Source organism: Apostichopus japonicus, chromosome 8 (assembly GCF_037975245.1).
Source record: "Apostichopus japonicus isolate 1M-3 chromosome 8, ASM3797524v1, whole genome shotgun sequence".
In the NCBI taxonomy this organism is placed as follows: Eukaryota; Metazoa; Echinodermata; class Holothuroidea; order Aspidochirotida; family Stichopodidae; genus Apostichopus; species Apostichopus japonicus.
This window is the reverse complement of record NC_092568.1, coordinates 23,417,573-23,442,580: the sequence shown is the minus strand read 5'-3', so window position 1 is coordinate 23,442,580 and position 25,008 is coordinate 23,417,573. Positions and strand designations below refer to the sequence as shown.

The 25,008-nt window shown below is 36.2% G+C and overlaps 1 protein-coding gene across 4 annotated transcripts; it reads left to right on the top strand.

Moving 5' to 3' along the window:
• LOC139971120 (glutaminyl-peptide cyclotransferase-like) lies at window positions 1-24,434 on the top strand. 4 transcript variants are annotated; one of them, XM_071977326.1, is made up of 9 exons: window positions 1-376; window positions 3,441-3,715; window positions 10,370-10,438; window positions 14,165-14,311; window positions 15,447-15,731; window positions 17,286-17,441; window positions 18,370-18,469; window positions 18,874-18,987; window positions 20,544-24,434. In XM_071977326.1, the coding sequence occupies exons 2-9, from the start codon at window positions 3,587-3,589 to the stop codon at window positions 20,720-20,722; spliced, it is 1,179 nt and encodes a 392-aa protein (XP_071833427.1). In that variant the 5' UTR covers window positions 1-376; window positions 3,441-3,586; the 3' UTR covers window positions 20,723-24,434. The 4 variants fall into 4 exon arrangements, with proteins under 4 accessions (XP_071833427.1, XP_071833428.1, XP_071833424.1 ...); XM_071977327.1 differs by lacking the exon at window positions 10,370-10,438 and having other exon boundaries at window positions 4-376; XM_071977323.1 differs by lacking the exons at window positions 1-376; window positions 3,441-3,715 and adding an exon at window positions 5,997-6,450.
• The last annotated feature ends 574 nt before the right edge of the window (window positions 24,435-25,008 follow it).

Below are 25,008 nucleotides of genomic sequence, written 5' to 3'. Positions count from 1 at the left end.
AGACAGAGTAAAAGGGCACGAGGAGAGATCTTCTTTCATGCGTTTGTCATAAGAGCTTTTTATTGATCCTAGCGCTGATCGTTCGTCAAAACTAAAGGAAGAGATAAGACGTAAAAAATAAATCGTCCAAGCTCCTTTTCACTGACGAATTGATTTAGTTTGTATTGTTGTTCGTAAATATAACTTTTCAACGGTAAACGGGAGAATCGTTCACGGTAAACGGGAGCATCGTCCACGGTAAACGGGAGCGGCATGAGATTTATATTCCTGCGATTCAATCTGGATTCTTTTTTTCGAATAAATTAAAACTAATTTTCTCTCTGGAGAAAGTTATTTATATCGAACTTGGATCAAGTTTTGAGATCATTTGAACAAGGTTAGTGCATATGCATGGTGAACGTACAGTTTTCGAACAATTTTGCTCTTAATGCCAAATCTTGTAATTTTTATTTTATTAACGTTATGATACATTATGTATTTGTTTATTTTCATTTTGTTTATATTATCATATTATGCACTGGATATGAGAGGGAGAGCGTGTACTGTGTATATGTGCGAAATGAAAAGATATACTAGTTTATTCATATCTTCCGACACTTTGCTTGAAATATTCTTGTTTTAACGATATCTGTGTAAAGGAAATGCGATCATTTGTTCACAAAAATTAATTTCCTCTAGTATATGCCATTAAATTTATGTCTAAACTGTGATAATTAGGTTCTTATATAAGCAGAATTGTTTAATAACATGCGACACTTCAATCACTATTTATCGGATATTTATATTTTCAGTAAAGAAAGATTATAATGTGTGTTCATATGTTTAGGTATTCAGACAACAAAACTGAAACATTGTGAGTATTTGTAATACTGGATAATTTTATAGCATTATGCTGTCATACATTTATTCATTAGATTCTGAACCTCATTAACAGAGTCATTTACAACAAGAACAGATATCGATTTTTTTTTTTATATTTGAATATTGTTAATCTCTATATAAGTAGTTTGTATAGTTTGCATATTGCAGAGACTATAGAGAAAATATAGCTTTGATATGTTTAATATCACATAACACTTTAATTTTGGAGAGAAATTACACTGTATACATTTGAGAATTATTATATCAAAATGGCAGGCCTGTCATGTTTAGTACATATCTGTTCATTATAAGTCATGCAGCACGACATATAACATTATTGGACGACATAATGTACAACATCTAAGACCATTGTAGTAACATTATAGTCATTATAGTAACATGTTTACTTTGCATTACAACGGTTATTTGATACGTTGGTGCATGCAATTAGACCCGGCGTGAGTGACAGGGGTGGAGGGGGTAAGTAGTTACAGCCAATGGCTCGGAGTAAAGTAGGGGCCGGTGAAATATGAGGCATATAGAAGAATGTATTATCATATTCTTCATAATGGGCCAACACCTATGAATGTACCAACTATAAAACTGTCTGCTTATGATTTTTTGTGGGGGGGGGGGGGCATTAAATATATCGAACAATGAGTCAACCCGCTTCAGGCCGACCGTTCTCATATGTCATAGGTCAAGTCCAAAACCAGAAGTTTGGTAGATTACGGTAGATTCGTATATTAACCAACTTTGTATGGTATTAATTAACACAGAACAATGTTAAAGGCAACTCGCTTGCTGACCGGTACTTGGCTGTTTATAAACGCGGGACCATGCTCATATATTCTTTGTTAATAGTGGAGCGCAACAAAAAGATCCATAATGTCCTTGATGTCTACAATCAAACAGTTGTGTTTTCCCTTCTTAACTACCGTTTTTAATAACGAGTGCAAGGTATAAGTATATAGTAGTCCTATATTGGCCTGTCGGTACAATTAACAGTCTTCAACACCAAAATGTTTGCCTGAGGCCTGTACTAGCTAGGAACAGTATAAACAAATGATGTTCATACACTGTTGTAAGGAGGAACGTTCAAGCTTGCGATTATTCTATCTGCTAACAAGTACGGTTTCGCGCCAGGATCAATCGTAAACAGGCTGCATTATATCGAGCTCTTTCTATAAATTAGATCAGATTGATTTACGAATTACAATAGACAATTAATCATGGTGATGTATATGTTGCTGGTATTACCAATAAACGTACGAAAAGCTGTCCTTGCAAGACAAAAGCATCTTACTCGTACTGTCAACGCATAGTTACCGCACATGTCTGTGTACCAACATACTAGGTGTGAAAAGACTTTTACCGGATATTTTTTAATTTTTAATCCGTTGTTTAATCAATTCTAAAACACCTGAACCAAAATGTGCTCGTTAAATCCAAGTATATCAATCTAACAGCTATACATGCAAGGGGATGAGATCAATCCAGTTTGCCAATGACAAACAATTATACAGATATACATTCGCATAGTAACATTACAGACAGAACAGTTATATCATGCTTCTCTACAGCTTTTGGAGTCATTCAGTGCAAGCTTAACTTTATAGACGTTGTTGGTGATAAAGGTCTGTAACATACATAGAAATAATCGTATGCCTTTCTATAAATTTCGAGCTCTTTCTATAAATTATATCAGATTGATTTACGAATTACAATAGACAATTAATCATCGTGATGTACCGGTAGATGTTGCTGGTATTACCAATAAACGTACGAAACCCTTATTCAGTTTTGCGAAGTAATGAATAGTCACGTATAAGTAAACCTAAATATGAATCAACGTTGCAACTCGAAACGAAAGTTGTGTGAACAGCAAGAACCAACCTCCCGACAGTGAAGATGTACAAGGTTTGGCAGATGTGTGTTTGTCTGTTGGGGGAGGGGGGTTCTAAGTTACCCCCGTGTGATTTTGGCAGGAACATGAACCTTGATAGAAAGCCAGAGGTAAATCCAGCATTTCATAAAGGAGAGTGTGGCCCTGGAATCGTTTATGTCGACTTCTGGGGGACCTGGAGATGGGACATCTCACAAAATAAATAATAAAAATTTACACTCCCCCGATCAACGATGGCTGTGATAGTCCATCAACACTTCCTACCTTCCTCGCTCCCAAAACCTTTTGATGAAAATGCTTGTATGAGGATAGTGTACCAAGCACGGTATGAAGAATGTGGTAGGCCAGATCAACACGTGGCTATACACTGTGTAAATTTAACGATTGCGATATGGCATAAAAGTTTGTAATCGAGTGTACCTTTCAGATATTAATTTATTTGACAATATTTAATTTAAAACATTGCACCTTCATTCAAAGGAATATTTGGCGCGATCCGGCTTTTTGTTCAGAATCTGGTGGCGCATTTCACAATTATATACACTACTGAAGAACTTCCTTTGGATATTGCAGAAGGCAGTCGATACTATGACGGCTCTGAAAGAAATCTTAACAGTCTATAAATAATCTTCAACAGCCATAATTCATTATCTCTGATTTTTGTTTTGTCAAGGTTACTCTTTCATGACATGCAGTGAAGTGCTTACACCGACGCTGGCCTTAACAGCGACTGTGTACACACGTCGGTACTGAGATCTATGCATATAGGCCATTATATCCAAACCTCTTTGCACGGTTCAGGAAGTAAATTCTCCAAAAATGGATAATTTTAGACGGTTTGGCTGGTTCGTTATCCTTCTCCTATCTTTAAACATGGCATTTTCTCTCCGTGTAAGAGGTGGAGCTGGCAGGTCGAGGAAAAGGAAACCACAATGGACTCGTGAAAAGGTGATTTGCTGTTCTCTTTCAAATTTTGGTTTTAATAAAAACAAAATATATAGAAAAAAAACAATTATAAGAAAGCTTTACTGTTGACATTAATTGGATATGGTCAAGAGTGTGAAAAAATAACCGGATATAAGTAAAATATTATAAAAAGGAGATTTAATATTAAGTCTAAGAAAAATAAAAGCGAGATGTTAAATTTTACTGGCGTGCAATATATGTGACATTATATAGGTAGCCTTTCTGTGTGTTCTACTTGTAATACTGTGATTTATGATTTTTAACTTTTTTCTGCACGTCCGTGTGTCACTCAGGAAGGAACTACGTCCAAGCTCCCTGTTCGCATGCCGAACCCTTCCCCTTTCCCCACCCCCCCCCCTACACGACTCCCATCCCAAGCAATATAGCAATAAAGTAAGTCTTCAAGAATAAAGTATGTAAACTAATGTATATCGTGGAACCAAATCTATCCAGATAAGGAAATCTTGTGATCACCGAAAAGCGGATCTTTTCGCCATCAGTAGAGATTTGTTTAAAGATTCCTAACAGGAGGTCAGGCTGGGTATTTATGAGCCTGGGGAACACGACTTCTAAACTATACCCTTGTACGTATAGTCTATAACAATACGGTATCTCTGATACGGAAGAATTAAAATGATACTCAAACCGCGGTTAATTTTTACAGTGTTTCCTAACACAGATATATCTTTCCCGATTGTGTGGGGTTAATTTCCAGGGTGGATGGATCATATCACGTCTCTGCATGGTCTGGAAATATAAACCAATTCTGTGACAGTTTTAAATCGCTAACTTCTGATTGACTCAGAATATAGTTTTTCTCGTGTGAGATACGGTACCTGGAAGTTTGTTATGTGTACTTGTCATATGTAAAATTGTCATCATGTAATTAAATCACTATAGTAATGAACTGACACTTTAAATTTCTTTACTAGAAAAAATAGAAAATAAAACAGAAAAGTGTTACTTAATTGTTCCTTGCATGATGAATAACTTGGCATGCTTATAGGCTTGAACTATAATAGGCTAATTAAATAACATTCAGAACATTTTTAACAAGTTTAGTTACGAGAAACCTTCAGTAACATTTTGACGGCAATTGTTTCCGTGGTAATGGAGTAATGACTGTATAAGTAACAATGAAGCTAATTGCTTAAGTGAAATTCATGAAAAGGCAATCTTGTTTGAATACTGCATCTATATATAGCCTGCAGTAAATCTGATTTTGTGCATCATCATGGAGTGGTTTCATACCTCATCATTAGGGTCGTGGAGGAAATTTAGTATCCCAGTCCACTGGTCTCTTCCTACAGACTCGACCGTTAAAACCAGGTCCACCCTTTATCACCAACTCAAGTTTTGAGAAACATATAGCCTACAGGCTGCTTCACGAAGAATATTAGTCGGAAATTCTTTTCTTGACTTCTTCAACAGGTGTGACAGAGCTCATTCACATACTCCTTTTATAATGACCAGCAAAAGGAAAGGATTATTCAAGCAATATTCAGTTTGTTATTCGAAATCTTTGAGAAATCTCCCGCAACTTAGTGCATGATATATTTGCCATTTCATAATGACGAGAGTATGATGATTTCATGGAAAAATAATGTTCAAATGTAACGTCCGTGATTCCGTCCGTATAAATTCCTCAAAACGGAAGAAAACCAGTGGCGGAGCCAGGGCCGGGTATTTGTCAGAGGGGCGGGAATGGTCTGTAGGGGCGCTTTCGACACTATCTAAGCGGAGCGCCACCACAGGTTGCAAGGCGCGGAGCGTACAGAATTTTTTTTGAGTAAAGATACTCCCTAGATAGCAGGAAATGACCTTTTCCGGGCCTTGCTAATTTGCAGATAAACGAAGAATAAATAGGTGTCATTGCCATTTTGTCAGAAAATTACACCAACAAAATGTGACAAATGTCAATAGGTAGATGAGAGCGCAATAAAAAAGTCAATAATCGCGAATAAGTAAAAAATAGTAAAAAGCTGAAAAGGGCGCCAACAGTCCATTTGAGTCCGTCAGGGGGGGGGGGGCATCCGCTCCGCCACTGAAGGAAATAGAAACGGAAAAAGAAGAAGAAAACAGATTAAGACCTTCTTGGAGGTTTTTATTTTGTCCTTGGATTTTCTCATGTTTATTTTTGTTTATTTTTTTGGATGGCACGGTCGAGTTTTCGTTATATATCCATAGCGTATTAAGCAATTTATTTCTGGTCAGATGCCTTCGTTTCTTCCGTCTGTTTGGGAATAAGTAACTAACTTCACAGCGGTGTCTGTATGTGCCGTCTGCACTTAGCGCACGCAGTGATCACAACTTAACTAGAACTAGCCTTCAAAACAATCACGCTGTGAGTGAGCATTATACGAAGCGGACGAAAACTGTGACAAAATGCCCGGCCATTCGTCACTCAGCCTATGAAGGTGCTATATGGGTGACGTTAACCTTCAAGACAGTTCTATTTTCACATGGGCGGAAATCGTCGATTTAGAGGAATGAAGCGACCGGCTTCGAAAGGTTATTCTAAAGTCTCTATGATGGAAGACGATAGTAAACGATATGAGTCTGGCACGCAAAAATGCAACTTGTTTTTCGTGATAGTAGTTGTATTCCTATGCATAGCAACCTTGGTGGCAGCCACCTTACTAATAATGACGTTTGCTCTAGAATCTCAAAATTCAACAACCAAAGACAGTGGTGAAAGCTACACTTCGACGAGCTTCGTAAGTAATATTGTGGCTTCTTTTGCCGGTTGTCTTATAGAATTATAGTTGGTAGCCACAGTTAATAATGGTATGCCCTAAGGTACTAGCAGTATGGATCAGTTTTGCGATATTTTCTCTTTGCGTATCAAAGCACAATTATGCACCTCCCCAAAGTACAAATGGTAACAATATCTTACTCGAATCTTCGCCAAATCAGAAGGTGAATCCGTATTTCTTCCCAATTGGATCAAACTGTGATTTTAGAATGTAAGAGGTTTCTGTAAATCTTAACCTGGCTCATTTTTCCTGTTGAACATGCTTGCACAAGTTGCAGACCAGCTCATCAAGCATCCATCATCAGCAGAAAAGACACAAGCCGGTAGATACCCTGGCTTCCTCTGTAATATCGGATTTTTAACCAACGCCATAGACAACAGCGTACTGTGCAAGCAGAACCGGCCTCCCTTAATGCATAACTCTCATTGATTCCTAAAAGTTGGTCATTGGACATTTTGTCAGTGCAATTGAATTGCCAAATTTCCCTAGATTATTAAATGTTTGGTAAACTAGGCATCAGCAACTCTCATTTACCAGATAATCCATGATCTTACCTGGCATTACTCAATTATTTCAGCACAACTCATATATGTCGTTCTGTAAGATCATTGAATAGGACTCCTGCAATCATTTAAATAATATATATTGGATGCTATATATATTGATATGTTAGAGTTCATAGGATAAATGGCACAAGTTGTCTAACAAGCATTTTACACTTGTTCTACCTTGGGACTGTTCAGTACAAACCTACCATGTTTTCAACTTCAGTAGCCGTTTTTTTCCTTCCCCCCCCTTCCCAGTTCCCACCTATTGGCTCTTCATGATTTCATTAACATGAAATACTATTTTATTCAACTGATTTATGGTGAAGATAAAGTTCTATAAATTAGCAACAAGGTTGCCCATATGATTCATTATTGTTGTTTTCTGTTTATTTCTACTAGAAGAAAAAATTGTGTCCAAAAGGAGCTGATCAGCTAGGCCTTAATGAAGTGTACCAAAAGAGCTCCTGGCCATATTGTCAGCAATCTGACAGGTTGTTTAGCAACTTATGGGGGCAATTCAACCTTTGAATATTACCTATGTTTTGAGTTGATATAATGCTGTACTGTATAAGTGTAAAGACTTCTATAAATAATTCTTGGTACTGTGTCCATGAAAGGCACAAGAATCTCAGATTGGGCATGTATTTGAAAACTTGCAAGCAGGGTTGGCCGGGTTTTTACCGGGAGGTTTTTCCCACCTATAAGAGGGAAAAACCTCAAATTATATAGAATTTCTAAAAAATCATGTGGAACTTGTGGAGGAGCATAGAAACTACAAGAAATTGGCATCTTATGGTAGGGGGTTGGGTTACATCCAAAGAACAGCCATGATCTATAACTTTGTGAGTTTACCTATTAGACTATTATAAATAATTCAAATAATTATATATTGGATGCTCAAATCAACCAACTTTATTTTCATTTGAGATGCATAATTCCATAATCTAGAGAATGGACAAACTATCAAACTTTTGGTGCCTCCTAGGGCTATGGTTTGTCATATTATACATGTCACATTGTCTTGTTACATATATATAATGCAACACCATCCAAAAAACATGGAAAGTGAGCAAACATATTCACAGTGTAACTTTTACAACTCACTCGCCAAGTAGATCTCTCAAGTAACAATGAACACAACATAGAGTGTATTCTGTTAAATTCTTGCAAACTACAGTATGAACTATGAACATGTTTTTGTGTCTTAAAATATAAGTTACATGAAACTAAAAAAATCCTGTATAGTGTTGAACCTGTCAAGCTCGGCATAACAATTTTGCAAAGTGAATATAAGCTGGACCTCCAGAGTAAATAACTGACGTTTAAACACATAATTCCCAGAACTCTAATGACAGTGTCTAGTATGAGACTATGAGTCTGATGTTGTAGCTCCATTGGGTTGTGTGAATGGCTCGATAGGGCCATTGTGCCTTTAATACTTTAATTGGGCCCATGTGCCTTACATAGTTTCAAAGCAGTTTCTATTGAGCCCCCTGGATTGAAGTTCACCTCAATAGACTGTTGCCTACTGTATTAATTGAATGAACTGTCTGAGCACATAATAGGCCTGAAGAATTTAGGAGGGGTGAGTGTCCCAGTGTAGACCTATAATGGTTTGGGCAATAGACAATGCATACTGCTAAAGAGATCGTGACAGAATAACCATACATGTGCAATATGAAAAATACTCTTTTTTTCCACAAAAAGTAGAATTAGGTTGTGATAAAATACTGTAGCTCAAAATGGAGCTAAGAAACTCCCATATGAAATAACATATGCCTGTCATGAAACAATATCGTGCCTACTGATGACCCTGCATATTACTGACGCTTTCTAGTCACTTCGCCCAACAACCATTTCGCCCAACTGCCATTTCGCCCAACCAGCCTGGTCATTTCGCCCAACCAGCCTGGTCATTTCGCCCAACCAGCATGGTCATTTGGCCCAACCATCATAGTCATTTCGCCCAACCAGCATGGTCATTTCGCCCAACCGTGTTGGTCATTTCGCCCAACCTTATTTTTACTAATATTCAGTCAGAATAATATTACTTTTTCTATTCCACTAGTTCAATTTGATTTTTTTGGGGGGTTAGGTTACTTCGTAATAGGTAAATAAAAAAGTGAGGTCCGCTCGATATCGATCGGAGTCTGAGCAGTTATTTCGGGTATAATGGGAGGATTACACTACTTTAGACGTTTACGCATACAATGGAAGTTATATTATTGTACAAACACAGGGGAATCGGTCTTCATAAAAACCTATCAAACCTAACCCCTAAAACACTGATCCATCCTACTGTGACTAACAATTCCCGAACGTTTCCTTATTAAGTTGAAAAAAAATGTATAAAACCCGTCCGTAATATATAGTATTATTTTTAATCAATGTAACCACTTTATCAATGTAACCACATATGTAATCATATATGTAGGCCTAATCAATTTAACCACGATTTCAAGTTTCCTTAATACTCGGTTCGTATCCCGTAACGTTAACAATTCCCGACCGTTTACTATCAAACCTATCAAACCTAACCCCTAAAACACTGATCCATCCTCAAGATTCCTTAATATTCGGTTCGTATCCTGTAACGTTAAAAATTTCCCGAACGTTTCCTTACTAAAGTTATACAAAGTAAAGGACTTCAAGTTTCCTTAATATTACTTATATTCGAACGTTTACTATCAAACCTAACACACTGATCGATTCTCAAGTTTCCTTAATATTCGGTTCGTATCCTGTAACGTTAACAATTCCCGAACGTTTCATATTTAATCAAGGTTGGGCGAAATGACCAGGCTGGTTGGGCGAAATGACCAGGCTGGTTGGGCGAAATGACCAGGCTGGTTGGGCGAAATGACCAGACTGGTTGGGCGAAATGACTAGGCTGGTTGGGCGAAATGGTAAGGTTGGGCGAAATGGCAGTTGGGCGAAATGGTTGTTGGGCGAAGTGTCCTGCTTCCTTACTGACAAGTAATAATAGTTTTCGAGACGGAGGCGGTTTTTACCGGTATTTACCAGTTTTTCCCGGTTTTTACCTGGTTTTTACAACTTAGTGGGAAAAACAGGTTTTTCCTGGGAAAATGCCAACCCTGCAAAGTTGCAAGGAACCTGTTATTTTATTGTATTTGTAGGTTGTAACAATTTCACATTCACATTTTCCTTTTATAAGTAACCTACTATAAGAGCTTTACCCAAAGTACTGTATGATCAATAACCTCTGTTAATGACTTCATTTAGATTTCAGTCATAACCATTTTTGCATGGTGGATGACTTTTACATGTACAGGTATGTGAATTTTTGCTTTGATTCCATTGAATGTCTTTAGTTATCATCTGTTGGGATGGCCACAGCTGAACCCACAACTGTAAAACAGGGTTACTCGTCAGCTAACTTTGTAAGTAAAACTGGTGGCTTTAAAACTGGTAGATAGGAAATCATCTTTTCATCTCTTAACCTCTTCACTGAAATATCTTCTGTGCAGGCTTGGACAAATCTGTAACATTTTATTAACATACTATAGCAATCCACTTGTAAGGGTCTGTTTCCCGCTTTTCAACCTCATTGCTGTAGTGCTACCTACTTTCACATCCCCTGTATCTGTAAGTCTCTAACATAACTTGGTTACATGAAATCTATACTTGTGTAACTATTCTCTCTGAAACTGTAGTGCTGTAGTGCTACCTACTTTCACATCCCCTGTATCTGTAAGTCTCTAACATAACTTGGTTACATGAAATCTATACTTGTGTAACTATTCTCTCTGAAACTGTGTTGGGAGACTAAAATGAACACCATCTTATCTGTTCAGTTCAGTTCAGTTAATATATTTCGCATATACATAGACATACAAAAACAGTGCAGTAACAGGATACTAGAAAAACATAAAATGTTTATCAAAGCTAGTAACCCTAAAGAAAAAGAAAGAAAATAACAGAACAAAGTAAGAAAGAAAAAAAAATGTGCAAAAAAAAATTGACAATAATATCAATCACGGTACTTGGAAGTTAGATAACTCTTTAGTTGATAGTACTTAAATGAATTACATGATTTGAATGTCTAATTCCAGTTGGGAGATTATTCCATATTTTATAACAGTAATTGTTTAGCAGACACTTTCCATGTTTAGAGCAGTGTCAGTGACAGAGAATAGTATATTTGTTCTTGTGACATTTGGGATATCTGACCCAAATCTTGGGTGTACAATATTTCGAAAGACACGAGGCAGTGCATTGTTAACGTATTTGTAAGCAAAAGTACACATTTTGAAAATATGAACATCGTTGACTTTGAGGACACCAAGAGTACTGTGCAGAGTATTAGTAGGAAAACACCAGTGGTCGAACGTGATCGTTTTTAGAATTCTATTTTGTAGAACTTGTAAAGGCTTTAGAATGGAAATATTGGTCATACCATACGTTTCCACACCGTAGGATATCCTAGAGTAGACTAGTGCATAGTAAATCTGGTTATCTAGTGAAGAATGGACCACAAAAGCACTCTTCTAAAGGAATGCACTAAGAAAGTCAGATACATATTCTTATTGAAAGAAAATGCATTTGAAGTTGTTCACCAATTTCTGGCAATTTGAATAATCATACATGTGGGAGAATCACTCAAACTAAGACAAGAATGAAAATATAAAATATTCATATATCAAAATCTGGTAAAAGGGATCAGAAAGTCACTACAGATGTAAGTTTTTAGCAACCTCTTACATTGTGAGAGATGATTGCATGGGGAATCACAAAATAAAACTGTCACAACCATTAATATTGACCAATGAATTTAAAACAGATTATGTAGCAGAAATGCTCTCTCTCACACATTTCTCTCATTTGTCAATGTTTTTGAAAAACATACCTTTCAAATTTCAGGATGCCGAAATGGCAAATTAAAAAATTCCAGTTCCCAACATTGATGTGTTACATGGTTCTCGTCAATGGTTACCTGTCTTATATGTATTTGTAATAAAATTGGGGCAATGTCTTCGAAATAACCAATTAACCAATGGTATGTATCAGTGACTCATTCTAACATTATTAACATTTAAACTTCTCATTTCCTGAGCATTTTAACCCTTTTTTTCATCAGACTGCAAACTAAAATATTAAAGAGCAATGTTACCATACCAAGGGTCTACAGTATAGACTACTGTACATACAATACATAATAAACCAAACCTTGGACGACGTTGGCTCTATTATTAATTATTTTCCCATTTTTGGCAATGCTCTATATGCAAGAGTGGCTATACATAAAACCAAAGACTGTAGTTGGCTTATAAATAGGGATTCTGTATTGTGAATCACAGTTTATTTCATAGTTTCAACGAATCCATACAAATTGTATTCAAAATCATATTGTACACAAAGTGATGTTGTGCAGTCAACCTTTGAGCAGAACAACCATGCTAGTTGTAGAACCAGCTCAAGTCATGTGACACTTACAAAATAATAGTTTGCCAGACTAGAGAATGTACAGGTACTTGTATGTATATACCAGTGTAAAATAAAAAGTTGTGTGGCTTTGTCCTTGAAGGAACACACATTACACGTACACATGCATACACACAAATCCAAATACTGGTGGGGATAGTAGACTGTACATAGTAGTATGAATCACACACAATTATTTTGACATATGTTCAAAGATCCATGCAGATTGTATTCATAATCATATTATACACAAGATTGTGGGTACTGGGCAATGCAGTCCCAATATCTTATGCTCTGTTACATGTTACCATTGTATAAAGTTCTAAGTTCTCCCCCCCCCCCCCCTCCGCCCTCTTCCTCCCCAACCACACCAACCGTCTCCCTCTACTTCCCCATTATTGTAAAGTTACCATTCTTTTGGTCCTTCTCTTGCTAATGCCTATAAATTTTGCAGTAGATATCCTCTTTTTGTCTTTTTTGAAATGCATTCAATTAATTTAGATTGTTGTTTTTCTAATGTTTGCAACAAACCTGCAGTCTAATTGTCCACCTGGATCAGTACTGTGAGTAAAATGACAATAAGCGATTGCCATGATTTCCTCCCACTTTAGCAAGTTTTTTGCCATTAAAATGGGAATTCATGTTTGACTTTAATGGTTACAAGAATGACTTAGTATTCCAATGAGCGAAAATTCTGTGAACATGTGAACAAGTAAAATATGGAGGAAAGCTGAAAAAAAGAGAAAGTAAGTGAAGACAACACAATATTAAAAAATATTGTTAATTTATGTTGAGTTATCAAAAATTAATCAACAGTGGGTATAGTTTCTATAACTGAAAGGCCATGAAAGATAGCCACTCTACCTTTGAAAATAAGGAATTAAACCCCAACTAATGCTTTAATGAATGGTGTGAAGAATTATATTAGTAGCTTCACTTTGTTTTGGACTATATGCGTTTGGGGCTTTTTTTATGATCGTTTAGTACGGGTGTTTTTTATATTGTTGTTTTTGGCTTTTACATATTATGCCTTATTGGTTCTATATATTGAATATTTAGGTTTTTGTTAATATTTGTTTTTATGTTTTACATTTATAAAGCGCTTTGAGCAGCTTTGCTGATTATGCGCTATATAAATATTAAATATTATTATTATTATTTATTGAAGTTGGATTAAAAAATCAGTAAAAGTCATGACAATTCTAGTGTGTTTTGTTAATGTAAAATAATGTGAAAAATGCCTGGTGATGGGAAAAGTTGTTTCTCATGGTATACAGCTGCCTACCTATCCTCTTTTGTTTTTGTGTGATTTCTTTTAATTTGTCCAGATTATTCATTCTGGTCAACTGATGTGAATGTTTATAAATATATTTTATTTTGTGGAGTTCTTGGTTACGATGGCTCATCGTGTTGGCATGTGTATGTACGGTGTGTGTGTGTATGTGACAGCCATCTTGTAAACATGATATATCAAAAAGCACAATTTAAGTCTATGTCATGTTTGGTTGGTAGATGCCCCATGATGTGCCGTATTGTTTGTGCTTCCCATGTCCTGCATATTCATGAGTGGGCAGGACAAGTCAGAAAATCTTGTAAGCATGATAATTTTGATCAATGTCAATTATTCTTGGCTGGAAAAATTACCAATTAAAATCTGATATTGCTGTATTTCTTTTTCTTGACAGCTTACTCACAGACCTTACACTCTTTCATTTGATGAAGCCAATCAAATCACCAGAGGAATAGATATTGATCATTTGTTCAGTGTTGAACTTTCACCGTTGCTGATAAAACGAGATCCCGACACGCCAGGGAATGAGAGAGCAAGAGAGGTATGAATAATGATAGCATTGTTTGAAGCTTATTTCCTCAGCCATCTCTTTTGGTTATGCATCTTCTTTCTTCTTCTTATATATTTATTGGGTGAAAAAATTGGTTTCCTTCGAACATTTAGCTATTACTGTGCTAGAAATTTGTCATGAAGGATAAACAAGTGTCTTGAGAACATCTTGGATCATCTTTCATTCCCAAAAGTATAAACTTTTTTTTAAATATTCACAATATATATATATATATATATATATATATATATATATATATATATAAATATATATATATATATATACAGCTGTTTCATACTGTAAAGCGTTATCTGCATGGCCTCCATGGTCAAAGTTTAGATCTTGTTTCACTGCCTACTTCAAAACATCCTACTGAACATCACTGCTGCAACACTCATTTCCCAAATTTATTCCTTCCCAACATCTGGAAATAACTGAATGGACAATATGATATACTTATTGCCTTAAAAGGGATATTCCAGTGGTTGAATTTCATTGTTTACCAAGATTGCTAAAATGTTCTGCATCGTCGGGTCAAAATCAAATCAAGACTTTTTGATCTCATCATGGCATTTAGGCTGAAAATGTCTTTGCTCTCATACTGCATAACATTGAAATCATTTATCAACTGAGGAAAATATTATTCATACTAAAAAAAAGTTGTACATGGATGAAAACCAAAATTAGTAACTGAGCAAAAATTCTCAATGTATCAGATTTCAAGGATAAATCAACAAGACCATTATAATAGGGTAAAGTGAAGCTTCCGGAAGAACGTCTACCATCATGACATCTCTAAACATATATGGTACACTTCCTGGTGTATTAAAGTAAAGGGTTTATCGTTTATGTGACAAGCTAAATTTACATTCAAACAACCACATCTTGAGTTATGAATATGATATGGAGATGTGGGCTTCAAATTTAAACAGCGTAGAATGTTTTCTCTTCCAAATAAGTGTCAAATTGTCTGTCATCAGAAAATCTCTTCAACATTTGTTAAAAGATATGTACATTTTAACTACTGCTAGCGCAATAGATATTGCCACCACTGCTGAAACAAACTTTGAATGGTATTAAAATAACAGCAGTCATTGTTTGCGTTGTTTTGCTCTCTTCTCAACAGCATATCACATCTCGTCTGGAGAGTCACGGTATGTGGACCATAGAATTAGATGAATTTCAAGACAGCACACCTATCGGCACAAAGAAGTTTGTCAACATCGTCGCAACTCTTCGCCCCGAGATTAAAAGACGTCTTGTACTTGCCTGCCACTACGACAGCAAATACTTTGCGCCACGGAGTGATGGCAAGGTGTTCATCGGTGCAACGGATTCTGCTGTGCCGTGCGCCATGATGCTGGATCTGGCCAATAATTTGGCCAATCTGTTGAGGTCGACCACACAAGTGGTAAGATGGTCTTTACCTGTAATCATCACTTAATACAGGTCATCACTATTGCCCTCCAAAAATATGCTAGAATGCCAGATAATTGTTAGCCACACTCAAACCTTCAAGAAAACATATTTTTACTACTGTACAATGAAGATAGTTAGCCACATCGTTGAGATATTTAATGGTCTATTTTAACACTATAATAACTAGGAGTAATGAACAGAATGAGATCCTCTAGGAATGCACTCTGGAACACTTCAAGTAATTCTTAGTGTGCTAAAAGTTGGTGCCCAATTACTGATGATCTTTATTAGTATGAGGTGTCAGTCATTTTTGACCATGTAATGACATGTTCCTTTCTCATCATAGCACAGTAAATAAGAAAAGTCTGAAATGAAGAAAAAGATCAAACAAAGTGACAACATAAAAACTTAAGGTTCATTCAAGAAGGAGATATTAATTTTATTTTTGTTTTTAGTTCATGTTCTTTGAGTCTGACATTTCACTCATAAGCAGTTGTTTATCTGTGATGCTTTCAACTTACATTGTTTAAGGCTATCAAAGTCACCGACCTTTCACAAGTAAAGGTTGAAGTCTGTTTCAATAGATGTTTAGAAAAAAAAAATTCAAAAAGATTTTGGAAGTATTTTTCAGAATCTGAGTTGCACGTGTACTATGGCACAAATCTCCATTTTAAGACTAAGAAAATGGGAGTACTAGGCATATGATCAATGTATCTGACGTCACATGAATACTATAAACCGTATCACAGAAAATGTGCTTCTGGAGAGGAAATGGAGTTAACACATGTACCTGGAAGAGACCCTTGACTATTTTCAACTGTTAGGCATCATAATGTTACTTATGGCTGTCCTGTGCTAGAATCAGGGTACACATGTATTGCTTAGACAGACCTGCAACTTTAAACTAGTGACTTAAATTTAGCAGGAATTGTGGAGAAACTTAAACTGTTGACAGAAAGATTTTGTGATATCAAGAAGAGTACACCGTATTAAGAAAAATATGCTGTAAAAATCAATCATTTTCTTCCTCCATAATCATTTTATGCTTAAACATAATGTGTTGAGGAATCACTATGAGCCATCAGTGGCTTTCTCAGTTCAAATTCTAAAATAAACTTTTCAAATTCTCCAGCTTGAAGTAAAGATTTACTGAGTGATTTTACCTTCACCTTCCTTTCAATCTTGTACCTATTTCTATTAGACTAGACAGATTAGTAAAGTATGGTAGCACTGGGAAGACAGGTACATTATGCATCGTTGCAATTATGGAAACCCTTGAAAGATTGCTGCGACTTTGTTATGTCAATGCAACAATCAATAATGTTTATTGATCAATGGTATTTGTCCTAATGGGGGAGTGCTGTGAGGTGTTGGGGTGTGGGTGAGGAATGGAGAGAGTGAGAAGGGTATGTTACAAGACCTCCTTTCTGTTGTTTCAATTTTAACAAAGAAAGAACTCAGGAATTGCCTCTATATTCAGGATAGATTGTCTCCTTGTACACATATATATATTTTCGCAATTATCCACTGTTTTCTCTCTTCTCAGTCAACCAGTCTTCAGTTGATCTTCTTTGATGGGGAAGAAGCGTTTAGACATTGGTCAGATAAAGATTCACTCTACGGAGCTAGACATCTCGCGGCCAAGATGCTGGATACCCCTCATCCCCCTAAATCAACCAAAACAAACCAATTAGATGCCATGGTAAGGATCTTTATCATCAGAAGTGGCATTGTCTGGTATAGAAGATAATTTAGGGGGACTCAATGAAGTGTAGATGCCATGGTTCAATTTTGAAGAGCTCTTGTCCTTGGCAGTAGGGCAAGCAGCATTAGAGGACCATGGTACAGATTGAAGTTGACATAGCTTGTCGTCAATGACCATAGTACAGATAACATTCAATCATAATTTGGGATTTTTATGAAACTAAGATATCATAGTAGGGATCATAGGTCCTCCGTCCTGTCAGGCAGAAATGGTCAAGACAGGGTTTAGAAGGTAATTAAGGGGACTGAATGATGTAGCTTGGCATGGTCAGTAGTACAGGTAGCAACAGAAGATACCTCGGGGAATTTCATGATGAGAATTTAATGATAGAAGTTTAGATACCAAAATAGGGTCACAATCATATTGTTGTTATTATTAGTGGTATAGTCAGCTATGTAGCAGATATCATGTGAATATAATGCAGTTTCAATGCTATGTACAGATCAGTTTACTTCAGGCCTCTCTTACCTGTCTCTGTTCTACATATGCACTCAATCAACCTAGCGTACAAACCTTGGTAACAATTCGGCACTGCGCCCCCACTGACCCACTTCAGGGTCAATGCCCACTTCCATTTCCTTCCAAATCTACCATTCTCAATTATAATTCCGGCCATTCCAACTAACAATAGCTATTTCAAGTATAATTTTCAACTATAATTCCGAAAAAAGACTTGCGATTTTGAGTTTGGTTACAAAATGAAGCTAAGATCCCATGGTAATTCAGGATTACACATCAGCAGTAGAAAAACCACATGATATTGATATATATATATCCAATTGCATCATTGAATGCATAAACTTCAGTTGCTCGGCACTTTGGGCCATGTAAAGTTTTCTACTTACAAGATTCTTTCCTTTTCTAGGATATGTTTATTCTACTGGACCTTATAGGAGCACCAAACCCAAATTTCAGAAATTACTTTCCAGCAACAAGCTTTTGGTTCAAACGTTTACAAAATATAGGTAAGTAACTGAGAAATGTTGATGCTGATAAAGCTGTTTTTGTCTGGGGGAATGGGGGGGGGGAGAGCTGGGGTAGGGGTGACTTGATGGTGTTAGTCATTATTCTGAAGTAGTAACCTACATCCTCCTTCCTCCTCTTGCTGACGAATGGCTATTTCCTCCTCGAGTAGATAGATGCACAAGCTACAAAAGGACAACGCCTTTATCAATGCTTCACAAGTAGATTAACAAAAGATTGACCATCTTAAAAAGTCATGTACAATTTTTATGTATTGAAAGAGAAACATAACTATAGATTATGTAATTTGAATGTTTCCCGAACATTGTATTTGTCTCTCCACCCCCCCCCCCCCCCCCGTTTACTCATTTCTCACTTTATCATTTCTATGTTTTATTTTTCTTAGAAAAAAGACTGCGCGAACAAGGAGCTATAAATGCCAAGACAACGTCCTATTTTGATACCAGATCTGCGAGTGGTAATGGCATACAAGATGATCATATTCCATTCTTGCATAGAGGTCAGTATCATGTAGTCTCTTGTAAAACCACCGTTTCTCTTTAAGCGTGATGTTTGCATTGAATTTGTTATAAAAACTTGTGGTAGCATGCTCACCATTACTCCACCAAAGTTGTACACTGAACATTAATGATGTTCTGCATGATCTTCAGAGGTTTTTCAAATTTAGGGTACAAAAACAATTTCTGTATCGCATAAAAGCTCAGGAATTTTTAATTGAGATTGACAGATGTTTGTGACAGCATTTATAGACTTTTGGGTTAGGAGGAAGGATAACATATATGATATGTGACTATTAAAGGGCTTGGTCAGATAAAACACAAATGTAACAACTTTAAATTTGTAATTTTTTTGTCTGTCAGTGCATTCATGTTGCTTTAATCCCAGAGCCTCACCATCGCAGGGATCCACATGAATGCTTGCAGGCATTAATCATTGCAGGGTTTTACACATGAAAGCGGGCAGGTTTTTCTGCCTGTCCAAAGTGGTGCATGACTCAATTGCTGAATTTTAGAAGTTGACTGACTGGAATAATAGTTGGTAGATTTTACCCGTACAAATCAGTACAAATTAAGAAGTTAAGAAAATTTAGTAGAAATGGTTATATTTAAAGCGACCTTCAAATTACGTGATTAGTAACAACTCTAGAATTAGCTGGTGATTAGCTAATGACTTGATGACATCAACCTAGACACATACCAGTTAGGCTTGAATTTATAAGCACATCATTTGTGAAAGTGTTTGTGAGTTAGTCCTTGGCCAGGTGTTTATGTTTTGTTTAGTGTAGTAAGAAAAGTCACTATTAAATTGACATTGACATCTTTTTAATATATCTTTGAGAAATGTGGATCGAGTCGAATCATTACCAGTGATTTTCCTCACTAAAGTTTATTCATATTATTTCTGGGGTAAAAATTTTGCAAACTTTTTGAGTCGTGACTCATTACGACATTGTCGTTTTGTGCACTTGTGTTTCTTGTATCTCCACAATTATGTGATCCCACTGATGTTTATCAGCAAGGCATAGTACTTATAACCAGCTTGGTACAAATTATTCGAATGAAAATTGAAAGAATCTGTTCTGAAGTGTTCTACAGTTATAATATATTAATAATTACAGTAACCAACTGCAAACAACGAATTAAAGTGCAAGTATATCTGACATTTTGTGATAAATACTTGTTACAAAGGGATATCTGCTTTACTCGTCTCAGGTGTTTACAAGTTCAAACATACTGTTTACTATGTAGTGCAAAATATGTAATACATTTTGATGGTAATGTTTTCAAAAGAGCTGGCTGTAGGGGAGAGGTAAGGGGGAGGGGTGGGGGGGGATAAGTGCAGAACATCTAAATCATTCATTGCTAATGGTAACTGTCAAAATTATGACCCAGGAGCTTATATTCCATCAGAATTCCACAATTAAGTTTGACCGCTTAATTGTCAAGATAATGCTGCAATTTTGAAACTGATTTTAAATCTCATCACCGATATTGCTAATTGAATCTTTTTTTCATTCTTTTATATTTTTTTTTAATTTGCTATCCTCCTCAACAGGTATGAACAGAATAATCCATCTGATAGCCAGTCCTTTCCCAAGGGTTTGGCATACCATGGACGACAATAGAGATGCCCTGGATCCACCATCTATCGATGACCTTAATAAGATTCTTCACGTGTTTGTGGTGGAATACCTTCATCTGCTGGACTCACAGCCTGCCAGCACTGCTGCATAATCGAACAACTCCTTTCTATCTCTTCCTCATATAAAGCGCATTCAAGTAATACATCTGTGGGATGCCAATGAAGACAAAATGTTTGTACTAGGTTCCATTTCACAGAACCACAAACTTCATAGATTCGGCAACTCGCCGACAGATGACGTTTTACCCCCTCTAGCTGCACAGAGATGTTTTTGCCCGGAATCCCCGTAAGAGTCTGCCTACCCGAGGATGAGAAATAGGACTTTTAAGAAATTATTATGACCCAATCTTTATGCTTTTTAAATATTTTGTTAAGTCTTGTGATAACCATTCTATAGCTCTGTGATTTCTGAAACTTCATCGAAATTAATTAAATGTCATAAAAACACTGAGTGGTCTAGCAAATTCTTTGAAAACTTAATTAGTTGGTATCTCTTTATTGTTACATTGTACTCATATGTAGCCTTTCTGCTTACTAGCGGTAGGATTGCTTCAAGTTGGGCATTCCTAATGGCAACATATGGATACAAGTAACCTGTTGTATGTGTAAAATTAAATTTAAAGAAAAAACCATATCTACAGAGAGCATATCTTGGTAATGATAATTTCCTTATTTTATTATTATTTTTTTCTTATATTTTCACATCATAGATTTTTATTAACAGAATGACAAGATGTATTCAATTATTAATTAATCTTGTGTAACTTCTGAATATTTTAATTACGGATGCCTCTTTTATTGTTTTTTTATTAAAAGGCTACTTTAAAATTTCTGTCACAAGTCGTTGTGCAGTGTTTGAGTGCACTCTCAATTCAGGTTTCCCAAATTTTGGCTTTTTGAAGAGTGAAATACTTACCCATTTCCTCATGACAATAGGTCAAATATTTAAACCATTTGCCTAGGACAAATGATGAAGAATTTACCCATTTACCTATGAAAAATGGTGAATCATTCACCCCTTTACCTATGGCAGTAGGGAAACATAAACCTATGGCAAATGGTGAAATATTACCCATTTGCCTATGACAAATTGTGAAACATTTACCTATGATACATGATTACTTATAGCTATGAATAGTAGATGCTATTGATATTATCTTTATGATGCAATGATTTATGTGTGAATCATGAATATTTCAATCTGTTCAAAAGGTGTGAGTCAATTTGGAAGTACATATTTTTAGGATACAAATTAAATTACATTCCATTTTGATGTACTTCAATGAATAAAATCATTCTACAAACATGTTTTTTATTTGATAAAATTACATCTCTGCAAGAGCAAAGGAGAAAGGCACAAGATAAAATATGCTCATTGTATCAAGGTTAACAATTTGCACAAAAGAAAAGATAGTCATCTTTAGTACCTGTTGAGCCATGTTATGTTAAATATAAATATTAAATTTAGGGTACAAGCTTTGTTCAACAGTTTAATGCTTCTTTGGTAACAGGTGTATTACATTTCCATGGGTTTAGGGGATTTTAGCTTCTTTGGTAACAGGTGTAATACATTTCCATGGGCTTAGGGTATTTAGAACTTAAAAGTGTATATATTATTTTGGGGGGTAACAGGGTTCTGCAATTCACCTCTTATCTCACCCTACTACTTGTTTCTTTCCTCTTGGCATATTAAGTGGAAGGGTGCAGTACCCTAGAAACAGGGTTAAATTTTCTGAAGAGAAAGATTGTAAATAAGAAAAATTTGCCGTACAAAGGTCGACATAGTCTATAATCAGCGAAATTATATGATAATGGATATAAAATTGAGTAAGCTTTGCTAAAGTCAATAGCTAGAGTAACCGATAGTAATAGAACTAATAATACTTTTTGATATGAATAGTCTTCAAAATAACAATGTTAATATTTGAATTGCCATGCTGCTATCTGCTTTTTGAATTTTCTCCATCCTTGTATTATATATAGATTAATACTTTTGATTAGCACATCAAATTTTACCATGACCAACATTCCTTGCTACCCTCCCCTTGGAATCGTCCAGGAATTGTATTTGCCATTAATCGGGTGGTATATTTTGTCGACGTCATTACGTAGATATCATGATATGAAAGAAATTGTATGAAGTGGATAATTTTTTATTAATTGATTGTTTGAGTAACTAAGAAGGATCTAATAACAAACTTCACTTGAGAATAAACGTCTGTCCTGGCTAGAGCTGATGAGGTGAAGACTGTAAACAAAGGTCTCTTGGCACCCAGTGGACTGACATGCATCATGAATATTCATAGAATATAGATTTTCAGCAGATAATTGGGACAATATTCTATTACTGGTACCAACCTTTACTGTGCTCTTTGATTAGTGACAACGTGAACAGTTCTCAACTAATCTAATTATCATCTAATTATCTAATTTTTAAATATACTGTCCGTAGCCTGCTGTCAATACAAGGTTTTTTTTTGGGGGGGGGGGACATGAAAAGACAAGTATTTGAACAACTGAGTGTATACAAAACCATATTAACCAATTCAAGCTGTGCCTAACACTGTGTTTCTATTGAAACGCCCTTTCCTGTACTCTGACAGTTGAAATACTGTACTGATGAAATATCACAGGTCATTTTAGAATAATCAACCAATTGGGAGACATTTATAATGTAAGTGAAAACGATTGGACTGTTCTCATCAACTTAGTCACACTGTATGAGTGTGAACGACTGGTAATTGTTTCTTCCTGTTTTTCTTGAGCTAGTAGAGATATAGGCAAAAGGTGATTTTCTTGTTACCTACACTGCCTCACCTATTTGTTCTCACTCATGCTGCTGAGGCAAATGTTCTTTATAAATACAAAAAGGTTTCTCGAAAATACCAGATAACTCTAAGAAACAAGCAACTGCACATTTGGTTCCAGAAGTTTCATGACACTAATGCATTTTTATAACTCAGTGTTTTCTACAAAACTTGAAGAATTCTCAGAGACTGTCTTTCAAATGGTGACATATTTTGTAGATCATTAGGCCGTTAAAAAGTCTAATAAGTGTTAAATATATTCATGACTAATGGCATAAGAACTTTCTTCCGGAAAAATTCCATGGAATAACTTTCCCAGACACAGTTTAATATTTTGTTGAGATTCATATGGAATATAAACTTTTCTTAATTTTAATGAAAGGCTGCTGACAGGTCACATGACATAAATATGCAATATTTCATACTAAGGAGCACCCAGTTGGGACAATTTTTGCTATAGGATACTTTTAGTGCACACCTCAAAGCCCTGGTATTGATAATATGCAGTTGCTGATCCATGGGTGCTGGGGGGTACATCCTCTCCCTCCACCCCGGCCCCACCCCCTCTTTTTCAGGCACACGCAAAACTATTTTGAAAACTAAAGTTTTCATTTCTTTTTGGTCGCGGATTCTCTCGAATCCCCATCATGGGAGCCTGCCCCGACCATTCAAGAGCCATGCCCCCTTCCCCTTCTTTATCCCTCCTTGATCAACCCCTGATATGAGCAGTATGAACATTCTGTTTCTATTAGGTTCAGAACTGTTTATTCCATTTCTTTGTACCATGACATGAAAGTCCTGAAAAGAGTTGAACAACCATTATAAAATTGTCCCAACTGGTCGCAAGGAGAACAATTCAGCTGGAGATGATATGTTATCTATAATAAAATAGTCTGTTGGTGGTAGTGCTTACCTTTATTTGGAACTTATTTGATATTTTATTGGGATATATTGGATGCATATTACAGATTATAAAGAATAAAATATTTGACAGAAACATTAACATTTTGAAGTTTTTTTTAGATTCGCTTTCAAATCAGATTGCTAGGCCTACCGTTAACCCCAAAGAGAAATTGACTGTGTGCAGCTTCGTGTTGGGAGGTCCCTTTATCTCATTCCCATTTGTCACTCAAAGTGGGACCACTTTCAATGGTATTTCCAGGAAAACTGAACAGAGCAGCTCATGTTACAAGTACCCATGGCATAGGAAAGGCACCTTAGTTAGAATGTGGGTATACAGCAGCATATTGGGGAGGGGTCAGAACACGGGTAATGCAAGCGGGCGCGATTCGCGAAGCTATTTTGGTGTGGGTTCCAGGGGTCCTTTAGGGGGCCCCTGTTGGAGGTAAAAGACATTCATTGTTCATCCTGCTCCCAACCCCTACACATGCCTCCTTTCTCCATCCCTCTACCAATCCCCACTGAATCACGGAATACCTCTATTCTGCTCTATGCTATTTATAACAGTTATAATATAATGAAGTCAAAATTGAAGCTATCATAAAATTCAGCATAGGTTTAACTACAATGTATATCGCACGTTCTGTTTACATTATTAATCGCTGCCGTCA

Coding starts and splice junctions, on each gene's coding strand:
- LOC139971120 (XM_071977323.1), top strand. CDS start 6,196: ATGGGCGGAAATCGTCGATTTAGAGGAATGAAGCGACCGGCTTCGAAA. Junction 14,312..15,446: donor GGAATGAGAGAGCAAGAGAG/GTATGAATAATG, acceptor TCTTCTCAACAG/CATATCACATCTCGTCTGGA. Junction 18,988..20,543: donor TATTCCATTCTTGCATAGAG/GTCAGTATCATG, acceptor CCTCCTCAACAG/GTATGAACAGAATAATCCAT.